The sequence below is a fragment of the Salvia splendens genome, chromosome 5 (assembly GCF_004379255.2).
Source record: "Salvia splendens isolate huo1 chromosome 5, SspV2, whole genome shotgun sequence".
Lineage (NCBI taxonomy): Eukaryota > Viridiplantae > Streptophyta > Magnoliopsida > Lamiales > Lamiaceae > Salvia > Salvia splendens.
The window spans coordinates 15,680,439-15,695,071 of NC_056036.1; the positions used below are offsets into that span (position 1 = coordinate 15,680,439).

Consider the following 14,633-nt stretch of genomic DNA (forward strand, 5'->3'; position numbering starts at 1 on the left):
AAACCCTAGAATAATCAAATAACTACAAGAGCAAGGCAAGAACAAAATCAATCGGATAAAAACTATGAAATCAGTTCATCATCACCAAGAATTCTACAAGAGATGTTTAGCTACTCATGTTCATAGAGAAAACCATGTTCAAAACAAAAGAATTCAACAAATACATGAAGTAAAGATACTAAGACTCCTATGAGATCGATCTATGGAGTGAAGCTTCAATCTCTCGATTGGAAGTCTTCAATCTTCAATTCTCTCTCTCAAAGGTATGCTTGGGGGTGTGTGTGAGTGCTGGAGGTGGTAGGTGTAGAATGAATCTCGTCCACTGCAACCCTCGCGTTTTTCTTCTTTTAATCCCCATCAAAAAAGCGCGTTTTTGGCATAAAAATACGCCAAAACAACGTACCCGACCGGGTGGAATTATAAAAGGTAAAAATCACCCGGCCGGGTGATGATTTTTGACCAGTTTCTGATCTTCCAGCGCTCAATTTGAGACACCCGGCCGGGTGGAATTATAGGGTAACAATTCACCCGGCCGAGTGAGATTTTCTAGACAGCGCAGTGCTTGTAAAGCGACCATTACTTCTTCTACAGAGCTCCGATTGAGGTGTTTAAGATACCCACGCGAAGCTCTTTCGATGATGAAGACAATGGTAGTCTCAAAATAGGATTTGGACCCCATATTGATAGGCAGATTAACGTTTGAAGCAGACCACAGTCTCGTCTTGGCTCATTTTGACCCTTTTTTTTTACCTATTTTAACTTCAAACACTATATAAACTCATCAAAGTACATTTATAGTGAAATATGGCCATAAAATCTAAGATAATGCAATGAAAGCACACAAAAGATCATGTTTAATGTCCAATAAAACAGTTAAAATCCGAGTTTATCACGTGGTTTCTGATTTTTTTGGAATTTTGACGAAAGGAGATAGAGATGAAATGCTCACCTCTATCGATCGACCTTGGCGCAAAATGTAGTACAACTTCCACCGACGGGACAGCGGAGCTAGAGCTGAAGGGATTTTCAGGTTGGGGAAAATTGGGGGAAAGTGACCTCTACTAATTTTGTGTGGGTGGAATGAAAATGAGGGGGGTAAAATGGTATTTTTGCCTTCAATTCTGGATATAAGCAGCTTCACTAGATTTAAAAACCACCTTAGAGTAGAGTTTTTAAATTGGCTAATTCAAGGCTAAATAGTGCGGGCCTAGGCTTTTTCTAGGGCCAACAAGTTATAAAACTGTGAAGGTGAACGCAAGGATTTCCAAATAATTAACCTCAATTCTTGCTATATCTACGAAAGTGAACACACCCTTAGTAACAACCATTCTTCCCTTATATTTGGGTAGTTAAAATTACCGGATAAAAAGAAGAACAATGCTATGCGGCCACATTATGGCCAGCCATAAATTAATTAAATAACAAAAAAAATTGATTTTTTTTCAAATTTTTGGTTTAATACTACTTGATTTTACTTTTATATCATCTTCATTATATGTTGCTCAACATGTTAGTGTTGCTCTTTCGTAGTTTTTGCTCAACTTATTACTACTGTCATTTCTTGATTGTTGCTCAACGTATACAGTAATTCGTGATATTAATGTGTTTTACGTAATGGAATTCAAAGATAAGTATCAACTCACAAGTTCATTCACACACATATAAGTTTATATCGATAATTCTAATTTTTTTACACATATAAATAGATTAAATTAACTCTTTATGGCCGGCCACGTTATGGCCATTTAGCATCACTCTAAAAAGAATACAGAATTTGACACCTAAATGGATGCGGTCAACGTCGGACGTTAAATATAGATTGGCTGAAAATATAAATTCACCTACTGACACAAGGTAATGGTTTTTATTACTGACACAAGGTAAAGGTAACATAGATAGATTAGGTTTTTAGCCAATCTAAAGGACCAAGGACAGAGAACCCATCATATATAATTACGCCTTTTCTTGTGAAGAAAAGGTGACACAAGGTAAAGGTTTTTATTACTGACAGAAGGTTAAGGTGAGTAGAATAATGAGTTATTATAGTGCAATGGTAAAACGGAAAAGCTAATGTGACGCTTCATTTGATCAATTTTTATAACAATTAATAACGACGGATTGTTTTTGTCGTTATTGGTAATGGACCAACTTGGGTTAATCATGTAGCTTATACTCGTACTAATGTTTTATGGTTTTTTTTTATTAATAAATATGATGGGTTCTCTGTCCTTGGTCCTTTACAGAGCTGGTGTTTTATGTTTATTTAAATAAGTATAACGTGCTGGATGAATTAATTAAAGAGGAAAATTGTGATTGGTTGTATATTGTATGCTAATATGTTTATTATTATTATTATTGCAGTTTGCAAGATATTTAGTGACTAGTGGAATTAGGAACTTTTCCACTTGTGATAAAATAAAGTTCATTACTAAAATGTTTTGAACATAATTTTATATCCCATCGACCTACTTTTTTGTTAGAGCTAATTGCTTAATATTCACATTTTTACTAAAACGGATACTCTTTGAATAGGATATCCCATCGACCTACCTTTTTGTTAGAGCTAATTGCTTAATATTCACATTCACCCATATGTAACACTCTTTATACACATTTATACTAAATTTATACATATGCTTAATTACTAGTGTTTTTAGTTGTTTTGATGGACGCACATTTAGTTGATTTGCTTTCATTAAGTGGTTTTAGTTTTTTCTAGTGTTGAGAATATCTAGATTTGCAATATAGTACTGCTTTTAACATAAAAGCAGTATAAGTTTTAATGTATAATAATTGATAAAAAAAAAAAACTATTAATAATTAAAGTAGTACTGAAAAATGAATTTCACCAAGATATTTATTGGTAAAATAGAAAAAAAATATTTTTATAAAATGAATTACCGTCGAAGTTAAAAGTGTATCATTTATTAGTATTTGATTGAAAAAATGTCGGTAGATTAAAAAAGTTGATATTCTCTCCGTCCTAACTAAGTTGAGTCATATTTCTTTTTGGAACGCTCAACTTAAGTACCACGAACCAACCTCAATTACTATCTACATGAATCGGAGGGTTTTGTTTTTCTAAATCTACTTAAAAGCAAAGTAAAAGCAATTAAAAACAACGAGAGAACTGAAAGAAAATAAAAGAGAACGGATGTAGATCAAGGATGAGGAATGTAGAATCCTACGAGATCGGTAACAACTATCCTATGCTCAACTAATTTCCAAACTATGCCAACAAAGGGTCTCAATGGTTATTAAGCTATCACTAAGGTAAAACTATATATTCTCTCGAAGCATTTAATTTGTAGATTGCTATCTAGAACCGAAGTCTCCTTCCTAGAACTAAGTCAACAACCCCTAATAGCTCCTAAGATATTTAGCTTCATTCAAAGGCTCAAATCTCTCGATTATATTGGCAAAGACGACAATTTCTTCTCTTTCAAATTAAACTACTCACTTCTCAGTTCTTGTAGTAAAATCCACATGCATTTATAAAGTGATCAGTCAAATAAATGTATAATCACAGAAGAAATTAAAATAACCACATAAGCCAAGGCATAAGAAAAGAAAATTAATTAAACATAAGAATCATTGTATCTCCCCCGTAGAACTCTACGGAGGATTTAGCTACTCATGTTTAACACAAAAGTTAAAAAAAATATTCAAAGAAATATTCAAAAACATTGTTTGAACAAAACTAAAACTAAAATATGAACTCCTAGAATTGGATTGGGCGGATTGGAGGCCTCGTCTTCAATCTTGCGATGAATACTCGTCCTCTGCTTGTTCTTCTCTTCTTTCGAGGTGAAAAACTGGTATTTTTGGGGTAGGAGGCGTAAAAGTTGTGTTGGGCGCGAAATAAGCTGTTCGACGAAGCTGGTGGGTCGCCAGGTTCGGTGTGTATCGAAGCTGGCGAGTGGCCAGCTGCCTACAACGTTTTTCCTGTGCTATACTGGCGGGTCGCCAGGTTCGTTTGCACTCGAACTTGGCTGGTCGCCAGCTATGTCACTGCTCCGCACAGTCTCTGTAAAACAACCATAACTTCTTCTACCGAACTCCGATTGAGATGTTTAAGATATACACGCGAAGCTTTTTCAAAGACGAAGAGAATGGTATGCATTATGGGCTAATCGGACCTCAAAATCTCCATAAAAACTGTCTCGAACCAAAGCTGCTGCACATCTACATATTTTATACATTTTTCTACACATTCTTCACAAAATGGCCAAAATACCAACATAATAAAGAAGTAGCTATAACCATGTATCAAAGTACATGATATATGATCAAAACCAAGTAAAACTACCCTCTAAAACCATGTAAAATCAAAGTGTCAAACGCTCCAACAAAATTAAGCCATTTTCTTTTTTAATAAAAAAATAAAACATTTAGTCACTTTACTCTACTCAACTCTAGTTTACTCTATCATATTTCTCCTATATTATTTTATCATCATAACTCATTCAACATAATTTTTTTAATCTTCTTGGTGTCCAAAAGAAGTGACCCAATTTAATTAGGAAGGAGGTAACTACCCCCTCCGTCCCAACTAAGTTGATACAAAATATTTGGGAACGGAGATTAATAAATTGTGTTGAAAAGTAGGAAAGATAAAGAGAGAGTAAAATATGTGATGAAATAAAATAAGAGTGATTTTTTTTGTTAAAAAAGGAAATAACTTAATTTAATTGGGGCATCAAAAAAAGAATACGTCTCAACTTAGTTGGGACGGATGAGGTACTATTTTTGCATAGTGCCCAATTTATTGATGTCCTCTCATGTCTAGCAGCGGATCTCTTACTCCAACAATGATGAAACATTCCTACTCCAATACTTATAATAAAATAAAATAATCTTATAAACATATAAGTGATAATGGGATTAATTTATTTTAGTGTGGGGGTGGTGCACCATTGTTGGAGTATGGAGATCTAAGTCTAGTAAGAGTGTCCACTATAATGAGGCGCGGCTATAGCCGCGTTTGGGGAAAAAGCGGGGCGGAAGCGGGGCGGAAGCGGGGCGGGTTATAGTGGGAAGGGTGTCCGCCGCGGGGGTGGACGCGGCGAGTGGGGCGAGATGCGGCGGACGCGCGATAGCCGTGTGTGCGGCGAGGGTGCTATAGCCGCGCCTATAGGCGCGACGCCTATAGTGGAGACATTAGCCGCGGCGGTTGCATGCGCTTTTTTTTTTTCACTTCAATTCACCTATAAATACACCCCACTCCATTCATTATTTTCACACCATTCAAACACAACATCTATACAAATTTCTCTCACTACAATTTGGGGTCGGAAATGAACAATTTGTGGAGAGACAACTGGAATGCTCTGATTCAACAGGTGCAACACCAGGCCGATCCCTCGCACCATTACTCATCGGCGGACAATCCCACGAGACCACGTCGGTGCTCACCAACGTTTAATGGATGATTACTTCGTGGATAACCCCCGTTATCCACCCGAGATATTCCGCCGGAGATTCAGGATGTCGCAGCGGCTGTTCAATTATATAGCGACGAATTTGGCTGAGCGTTACCGGTGCTTCACCCTCCGGCGTGATGCGGCTGGCCGGATCGGGCTGTCCACACAACAGAAGTGCACCGCTGCAATCCGACAGCTTGCCTACGCCGGACCAGCGGACATGTTCGATGAATACCTATAGATGGGTGAGACTACTGGCCTCACGGTGCTTAGGCAGTTCTGTAAGGGGATCCGGGAAATTTTCGGTGGGGAGTTTCTACGGAAGCCCAACCCGGATGAGTGTCAGCGCCTACTTGATATGCACGGCTTCCCAGGAATGTTAGGAAGCATCGATTGCATGCATTGGGAGTGGAGGAACTGCCCCGTGGCATGGAAAGGCCAGTTCACTACTAGATTCAAAAGCAAACATCCAACGATGATACTGGAAGCCGTTGCGGACTACCGACTGAAGATCTGGCATGCGTATTTCGGCGTGGCAGGTTCGAACAACGACATCAATATTCTTCAGTCGTCGCCTCTCTTCAACGAGGAGTGCCGGGGGGAGGGGCCAGAAATCAGCTTCGTAGCCAACGGTACGCAGTACAGTAGGGGCTACTATTTGGCAGATGGAATATATCCGCGGTGGCCCGTATTCGTGAAGACTGTCCGCCAACCGGTAGGACCGAAGAAACAATATTTTGCGCACAAACAAAAGAGTGCTAGGAAGGACGTTGAGCGGGCTTTTGGTGTCCTCCAATCGCGGTGGGCTATTATACGGTGTCCGGCACGAGTTTGGCACGAAGATGATGTCGCGAATATTATGTTAGCCTGCATCATATTGCATAATATGATAATAGAAGATGAAGGATTTGCGGCAGAGCGATGGGCGCCGGAAGAGGGTGCAAGTACAAGTCACGGTGTCGCCTCCGCGCCGATCCAGATGGGCGTACCACGGAGCAATGAATATTTGATCCAACGCTTCGCTGATATGCGCAGGACCACATCACATAACACAATGCAGGCCGATTTGATTGAAGAAGTGTGGGCACGTAGGGGAGGTGGTGGCGTTGTGTAAACTTGATAGTGATTTGTACTAGATTCAGTGTAGTGTGTGATTTTAATTTTAAATATAATTTAGTGTGTAATCCTAATTTTAATTTTAATTTGTATTTTATTTTTATTTTTATTTTTATTTTTATTTTTATTTTTATTTTTATTTTTATTTTTATTTTTATTTTTATTTTTATTTTTAATTCGTATAGTCGGCTTCTTCTAATTACGTATAGCCCGATAAAGTTGTTCATAATTACTTGAAATATTATAAAATAAAAGTTGATTATAAAATTTTAGGGCTATTGGAGGTGTCCACCATAATGGCGGACACAAAATTTTGGGGCTATGGACAACAAAATTGGGGCTATTGACAAAAACTGGGGCGGGGCTATTGGGCGTGTCCGCCTTATAGTGGACACTCTAAGAGAACAAAATAAAAACAAAATAAAAGGTGATAATATAGAAACATCCAAGAGAAAAATAGAGAGAGCTCAACTACCAAGGCTGAAAATGGGCACGACTTGTTCGTCGCCGCCCCACCAAACACCCTCTCCTCTCCTCTCAATCTACCACCTCCATCCGCCAATACATTATATATACATACAACATACAACTACTCTTCTCATTCCCTAATAATTCCGCACCCATGGTTTCCTTCTCTTCCATTCAATTTCAACCCGCCGCCGCAGCCACTTCTCCACGTACATCTGTCCTCCTCTCTCACCACCACCACCATTCCGATCAATTGTCTCTCTCCTCGTCTCCCTCGCCGCCGCAGCAGCTCCCACCCTCCCGCCTCCACCGCCGCCGCCTCCACTGCATCCGCGCGATCGACGCCGCGCAGCCGTACGACTACGAGGCGTACCTCTTCAACCGCTTCAGCCCGTCCAGCAAGCTCAAAATCGCCGTGGTAGGGTTCGGAAACTTCGGCCAATTCCTGGCGAAGGCCTTCATCCGGCAAGGCCACACCGTGTTCGCCCACTCCCGGTCGAATTACCACGCCGTCGCGCAGTCTCTCGGCGCCGCCTTCTTCCCCGATCCGCACGACCTCTGCGAGCAGCACCCCGACGTGATCCTCCTCTGCACATCCGTCATCTCCACCGAGTCCGTCCTCCGCTCCCTCCCCCTCCAGCGCCTCCGCCGCAACACGCTCTTCGTCGACGTGCTCTCCGTCAAGGAATTCCCCAAAAACATCTTCCTCCAAATCCTCCCCCACCATTTCGACATCCTCTGCACGCACCCGATGTTCGGCCCGGAGAGCGGGAAGCTGACGTGGCAGAATCTCCCATTCGTCTTCGATAAGGTCAGGATCGGGAACGAGGACTCCCGAATCAACCGCGTCGAGGCGTTCTTAGATATATTCAAAAAGGAAGGTTGCGCGATGGTGGAGATGAGCTGCGCGGAGCACGATAAGTACGCCGCAGGGTCGCAGTTCATCACGCATACGATGGGGAGGATTCTGGAGAAGCTGCAGCTCGAGAGCACTCCGATCAACACCAAGGGCTACGAGACGCTGCTGAATTTGGTGGAGAACACTGCCAGCGACAGTTTCGACCTATACTACGGCCTCTTTATGTATAATAAGAACGCCATGGAGCAGCTAGAGAGGTTGGATTTGGCGTTTGAGGCGTTGAAGAAAGAGCTGTTCGGCCACTTGCACGAGGTGTTGAGGAAGCAGTTGTTTGGGAAGTCGGAGGAGGCCGGCCACCGGAGGCCGATGCTGGCCAAATTGCCCAAGAATGGGACTCCTCCGTTGTTGCCATCTCAATCGGAGGCCGTTGCCAACAACAATAATTAGGCTGGATTTGCAATTGGGCGTCTTGTTAACATCGATGATTGAAATTATTGTGTTTCTAATTATTGTATGATATGAGCTGATTGAATTTTGTAACTTTGGGTAACACAACTATGGAGCAATTGATATTTTGAAATGATCGAATGCGATGTATAGCTTGAAAAGAAAAAAAGGTCTGATTTCCAATGTTAAGACTCTTGATAAGTTGAAAGTGGAATCTCTAGTTCAATAATTGCTTGTTTCTTCAATCTTTCATTTGCAAAACTAGAATTGTAAAATAACTTCTCACATCTCAATTATAGATGAAATACCCATTATTAGAGATTCACAATGTGTGGTGATTAACGAGAGATTAATGCTTGCTAGCTCACAATACCTATTACGAGTTCTTTCTATTTTTGTTCTAGGCTAGTAATAAAATTCCATTTTAATGAAAGAGTGTAGTTGTCTTCCGACTTAGGGAGTGACGCATAACCGGTATGCGTATTTATTAATGAAACGCACAACCCTTATGCGTCTTTGGATAATGACGCACAACCATTATGCGTCGATAAAGACGCATAACCATTATGTGTCTTAGTGTAATGACGCATAACTCTTATGCGTCTTTCAGTCATGTTTAACAGCCCACAGAAGGCAGAAGCAGCGCACAAAATTTCCTCTCTCGGGTGTCGGCGATTTTCGGCGATTTCCGGTGATTTCCAATGTTTTCTCCATAAGATCCAGTAATTGTTCTTCAATTTAGGTACATTCATCATTATTCATGTTTATTTTGATTTCATTTGTTAGTTTTACCCAATTTATTAAATTAGGGCTTGTAGGAAAAATGTCCATAATTGTTGTTTTTTTAAATGTTTTTGATGCAGAAATCATGCAAGTATTTGCGAGTTTGTATTGGGGTAGTAGAGTAGTTCAACTACCACATATGGGTATTGGTTATGAACCACCTCGTGCGAGGAGCTCCATCATATTAAATTCATGTGTTTCTTATTCTGAATTGGTAGCAATGATCTGTGATGCGATGACAATAGATATGAACCAACACACAATTGAATTATTATGGAGACAATGTATAGTCTTTGCTTCCGGTATGAGTTATACATGTTCTGTGATATTCAATGATGAAAGTGTGATGTTTTTGTTCAACAATGCTCAAAATTCAAGTGGGTGTATTGAATTATTTGTTGAGTATTCATCTGTGAGGAGTTCAGAAATCCCACCAGTTGTTGATTATGGTATTGGATCATCTGCGAGGGTTGAACAAATGAGCTTTGACTGTGGTATTGGATCATCTGCGAGGGTGGAGCATATGAGCTTTTATCATAGTACGAATGAGCAGAGAGATGTTGTAGATGTTGTTGATGTTGGTGGTGGATTGAATGATGAGGTACATGTTGCAGATGATCATGATGAGCCAGCGCCACTATCTGAGAGAGAGCCAGACCCCGATCTCAGTGATGGTGATGGTGCTGATGATGTTGATGGTAGTTCTGATGATGAGATAGTAGCATGTAAACCTGTTATGCAAGGTGAACAACCACTTTCGGAATACAATCCTAGGGGGTTTAGATTCTTTCGTGAATTACCAAGTCGTCCGTCTGGAGTATCTGATGATGTTGTTGATAATGAACACATCATTTTGTATTGGGATGAGAAAGAGCCGCATCGGATTGTGTTGGGAACACAATTTGATTCCAAGCTACATGTGAAGACTGCTATAACTATGTGGAGTTTGTGGAATAAAAAACAGTTTAAGGTCGTCGAGAGCAAATTAAGAAGGTGGCATGCCGTATGCAAATTTCCAGCAGGAACGACAGCAACAGGGGCAAGCATCATCAGCACCACCGACGCAGAAAAGGCGAGGGAATGTATGTGGGAGGTTTCAGTTACACAAAGGTCGCATGACGATATGTGGGAAGTTAGGAAGTGGAAGAATCGACATACTTGTGTAGGCCATCGTGCTAACAGAGATCATGCTAACTTTTCATCGGCAATGATTGCCCTGTTGATTCGACATCATGTGCGACAATGTGCCGATTTCAAGGTCTTCTCAATAATAGCTGATGTTCAAGACATATTTGTTGTGTTAATCAGTTATAAGAAGGCATGGTATGCAAAGAGAAATGCTATAGAGTTTGTATATGGTGGAAGGGAGGAATCATTTAGGCAGTTTCCAAGCTACATGTTTGAACTCCAGTCACAGAATCTGGGCACAATTGTAGAATGGAAGCACAACGAGCTGTTGAGTCAGAGGCGTTCAATGGTGTTCAACTATGTTTTCTGGGCATTTGGGCCTGCAATACATGCGTTCCAGAAGGCCGCACCGGTGTTAACAGTAGACGGGACTCACCTCCGAGGAAGATTTAAAGGTAAGTTGCTTGTTGCTTGTGGTTTTAATGCTAACAAGACATGCTTGCCTATTGCATATGCTGTGGTGGATGAAGAAACCAACGACAGTTGGTCGTGGTTTTTGGATCATGTAAGAACTCATGTGGTGAAATACGAGAGGGAGTTGTGCATTATATCAGATAGGCATAAAGGAATCTTGAATGCAATGGAGTCTGAAATCATGACAAGGGCCCCGCAGATACACCACAAATTTTGTTTGCTCCATGTGAGGGCAAATGTATTGAAGAAGCACAAGGGCCCCAATGTGAAGGCCATTATATGGAAGTTGGAGGTCAGTACTCAGGAACGTAAATTTGGCAGAGGACGTCGGGCACTATATGATGTTAGTAGTGGTGATGTTCGAATGCTCAATAGGATTACAAAAGAATGTTGGTCACTGTGCTACGATGGTGGACTCAGGTGGGGGTGTCCACAATAAACATGTCGGAGTGCTACAACAACGTGTTGAGGGGTGTGAGAGAGTTGCCTATTAGAGCGTTGATTGATTTGACATTTTGGAGGACGGTACAATGGTGGGTGCAGAAGAAGACAACAATAGAATACACCGAAGGTGAGTTAACCCCATGGGCGAGGGACAGACTTGCTAAGAATGACTCAAAAGGACGAAAACATTACATTACTGTCATTGACCGAGATACAGGGAAGTACCATGTCCGAACTCGAGGAAGAATAGAAAAATGAGTGTCAAAGGGAAACAATGTTCAAATAGTCAAGTATTTGGATTCGAGTTGCAGTTGTGGTAAGTGGCAGATGTGGAGAATTCCTTGTTCGCATGCTTGTGCGGTTGCTAGAGACAGAGGTCACGCGATAGATGAGTGCTACTACCTAGGTACATGGAGATCACAATACTATGGTCAAATTTCATTTGATGCACCAAGACACGAAGATTATTGGGTTGAACCTTCATGGAAATTGCGCATCACCCCTCAGCAGTTGATTCCTAGAACGCGTGGCCGAGTTAGAAGAAAGAGGATACTTAATCAAATGGATGTCCGCAAGGAAGATGAACTGAGAACTCTCCGTCGTTGCAGAAATTGCGGGATAGAGGGGCATGACCGAAGAAATTGCTCAGCCGGTGCTGTTCAGTAACTTCGTGGTATATATTTGCTATTGAGTTGTGTATTGGAGATCTGTAATGTTTTGTATTGACATTTTTGTTGAATCGCAGGAACTGCTGACAACAGAGGGCATGACTTCGATGATGTATGATGTTGATATTTGTGTTGGGGCATATTTGATGGATCTTATTTGACAGTTACTTTGTTTATGTATCAACATTTGTGAGATGTTGTCGAAAGTTATTATGATTTGTATTATGACAGTTATTATGATTTTTATTGACTTTTGTTGACGGTTGTTATGTCAGATGAATATTGTTTCACCTTAAATATGTGACCAAAACCTGTGTCAATATAAACAAATACCAACATATGCCCGAAACCTGTTTCAACCCATCAACAATGTTCAAATATCAACATATGACCAAAATCTGTTTCAATATAAACAAATACCAACATATGACCAAAACCTGTTTCAATATAAACAAATACCAACATATGACCAAAACCTATTTCCCCGAAGGCGTGAACTTTGTTGGAGCTTTCCCTTTGTTCTTCCTTGTTGAAAATCCCATGAATACATTGTGCATAGCCTTCCCAATCTTACTCGATGAACTCTTCACAGTTGGTTGATAAACTCGTGGTTTAGCAAGTATTTTGGATGTTTAACGTGAACATTTCAGTGTTTTTGTAGCATACTACTTGAGTTTACATCCATTATCCACTACATAAGTGTTTGACGAGTTTGTCAAGTGTTTGGAGCTAAAACAGGTGAAAATGACTTGAAAGCGAGCTTGAAGGAAGAATCGCCTGACCGGGCGCGCTTCAATGCGCGACTTTCGTATAATAGCCATAACTCTCTCATCCGGACTCCGATGGGGGCGTGCAAGATACTCACGCAAAGCCCTTTCGAAGACGAAGACAATGCTTTTGGAGGATTCCAGAGAAAACGCCCGACCGGGCGATTTTTAAGGGGAAAACGCCCGACCGGGCGTTTTGGTCGCGAACTCCAGAAAGTTCGCCCGACCGGGCGTTTTGGCGACTTAAAATCGCCCGGCCGGGCGATGTGTTCTGCGAGATTGAATATTTCCGCCCCGGGTATAAAAGGAGACCTAGGTTTTCGTGCCCAAACACACCATACACGCCCAACAACAGTTCTTGAAGGTTTTGAGAGCGGATTTGTGAGACAAGGAGTCCCAATCTTCAACAAGATTGAAGACGAAGACTAATTGCCATTCAATCCATCCTTGGGAGTATTTTCATTGGTTTTCATGTTTAATTCAATGACTATGGATTATTCTTATGTTTTTGAGTTGGATATGAGTAGCTAAATCCTTTGTAGAGTTTTGGTGAAGACTACAATGAATACTTGTGATTGATTCAATAGCTTTTGATTACCTATGCTCTTGTGATTATTTTGTTTCATTCTTGTGCCTTTCAATTCAATTGCCTAGCTACCAATTGGATATATTGACCTAGTTTTGAGTAATCGAGAGATACCTAATTAGGATTGATAAAAGAATGAACAACACCTAGATAATTTGCATTCGAGAGAAGGAATTCTAGAGTGAGGACTTGAATCTTTTGGGTATAGGAGTTAATTGTGAAGTATTAGAAGGAGACTTCAATATTAATAGTTAATCAACGGGTTGAGTGCACTCGAGAGGGGGCTTAGCCTAGAATAGCGATTTCCTACTAATCCTAGAGACTTCAACGGGTAATCAAAGTTGTTGAGTTGGTTTACATTGTGGGTATTGTAGTCGGATCCAAAGCTCTACCTCGTTCTCTTATTTAAACTTGATCTTTTGTCTCTTATTTTACTTTGTTTATGTTTAATAGTTACGTACCAAAACCAAACCTTTTGATTTGTCTAGATAGTAGTTAACGTCGGTCCGTGGTACTTGAGTTTATACAATTTGTCTCTGTGGGATACGATACTCTTGCTTACTTTATGCTACACTAGCCCCGTACACTTGCAGGAATTTTCTTGTGTTAAAATAAGTTGAGTCATTGGTCGTGAGGATCCCTCGGTCGGGGGTTGAAATACTACTTCATCATCTTCTTCCCCGCCCTCTTCTTCCCCCACAGGATCCACATATTGATAATTCTGGAAGTATGGATTACGTCCTGCTAGAGCTGCATCCCAATCAGACCCACCGCCAAAGAATGAATCACATGATGATCGTGCTCCCCATTACGAGGGCTCGTGGCTTGCACCACTCAACTGAGAATGTGACCCTGGGTAGACAGACCGACCTAGGGGATCGTATTCCGGATTCGAGGGCTCTGGTACTACATACTCAGGTTGCGGCTGCTGCGGCTGCGACAACCTATGCTGCCATGTATTCCCGTGCCCACCCGTCCGGACACTCGGCAGTCCATGATGAAGAGAAGTTGGTGGGCGTGGCGGCATGACCACATTTCGCCGTTGCGAAGTTGGATACTCCATCACATCAGTATGGTTCGTCGCACGAAGAGCCCAATCAGCGCCCTTCCTCCCACGGTGGTGACTTTTACACAAATGTCCGGCATTATGTAGCATCCTATCACAATACTGAGAAATGTGTTCGTTTTGATGAAAGAGTAATGATGGATCCTCAGGTCCATAACATAACTGTTCTTCGGAACTTGCAGATGCCATATACTTCAAAACATTCACCCAATTTTTTTTTGAAATATATTGTAAAACATAACCAAGATTCAATTTTTTATCATAAAAACTCAACAATCTAACTAAATTGCAACTTCAATTGAAAACGACAAGCTATATTCCAATTTGAAAACATAATCAAGATTCAAATAGGCAACAAAAGGGGCGCAATTACAAAAACTGAATCACTTACTTCTACCCATTGA

General features: G+C 40.9%; 1 protein-coding gene across 1 annotated transcript; it reads left to right on the top strand.

The window, feature by feature from the left end:
• The first annotated feature begins 7,003 nt into the window (after positions 1–7,003).
• LOC121805634 (arogenate dehydrogenase 2, chloroplastic-like) lies at positions 7,004–8,542 on the top strand. Its single transcript, XM_042205574.1, has one exon. It carries the CDS (start codon positions 7,162–7,164, stop codon positions 8,311–8,313), a length of 1,152 nt encoding a protein of 383 aa, XP_042061508.1. The 5' UTR covers positions 7,004–7,161; the 3' UTR covers positions 8,314–8,542.
• Positions 8,543–14,633: the final 6,091 nt, after the last annotated feature.

Bases quoted from the DNA above. Each gene is read 5' to 3' on its own strand.
- LOC121805634 (XM_042205574.1), top strand. From the start codon at position 7,162: ATGGTTTCCTTCTCTTCCATTCAATTTCAACCCGCCGCCGCAGCCACT.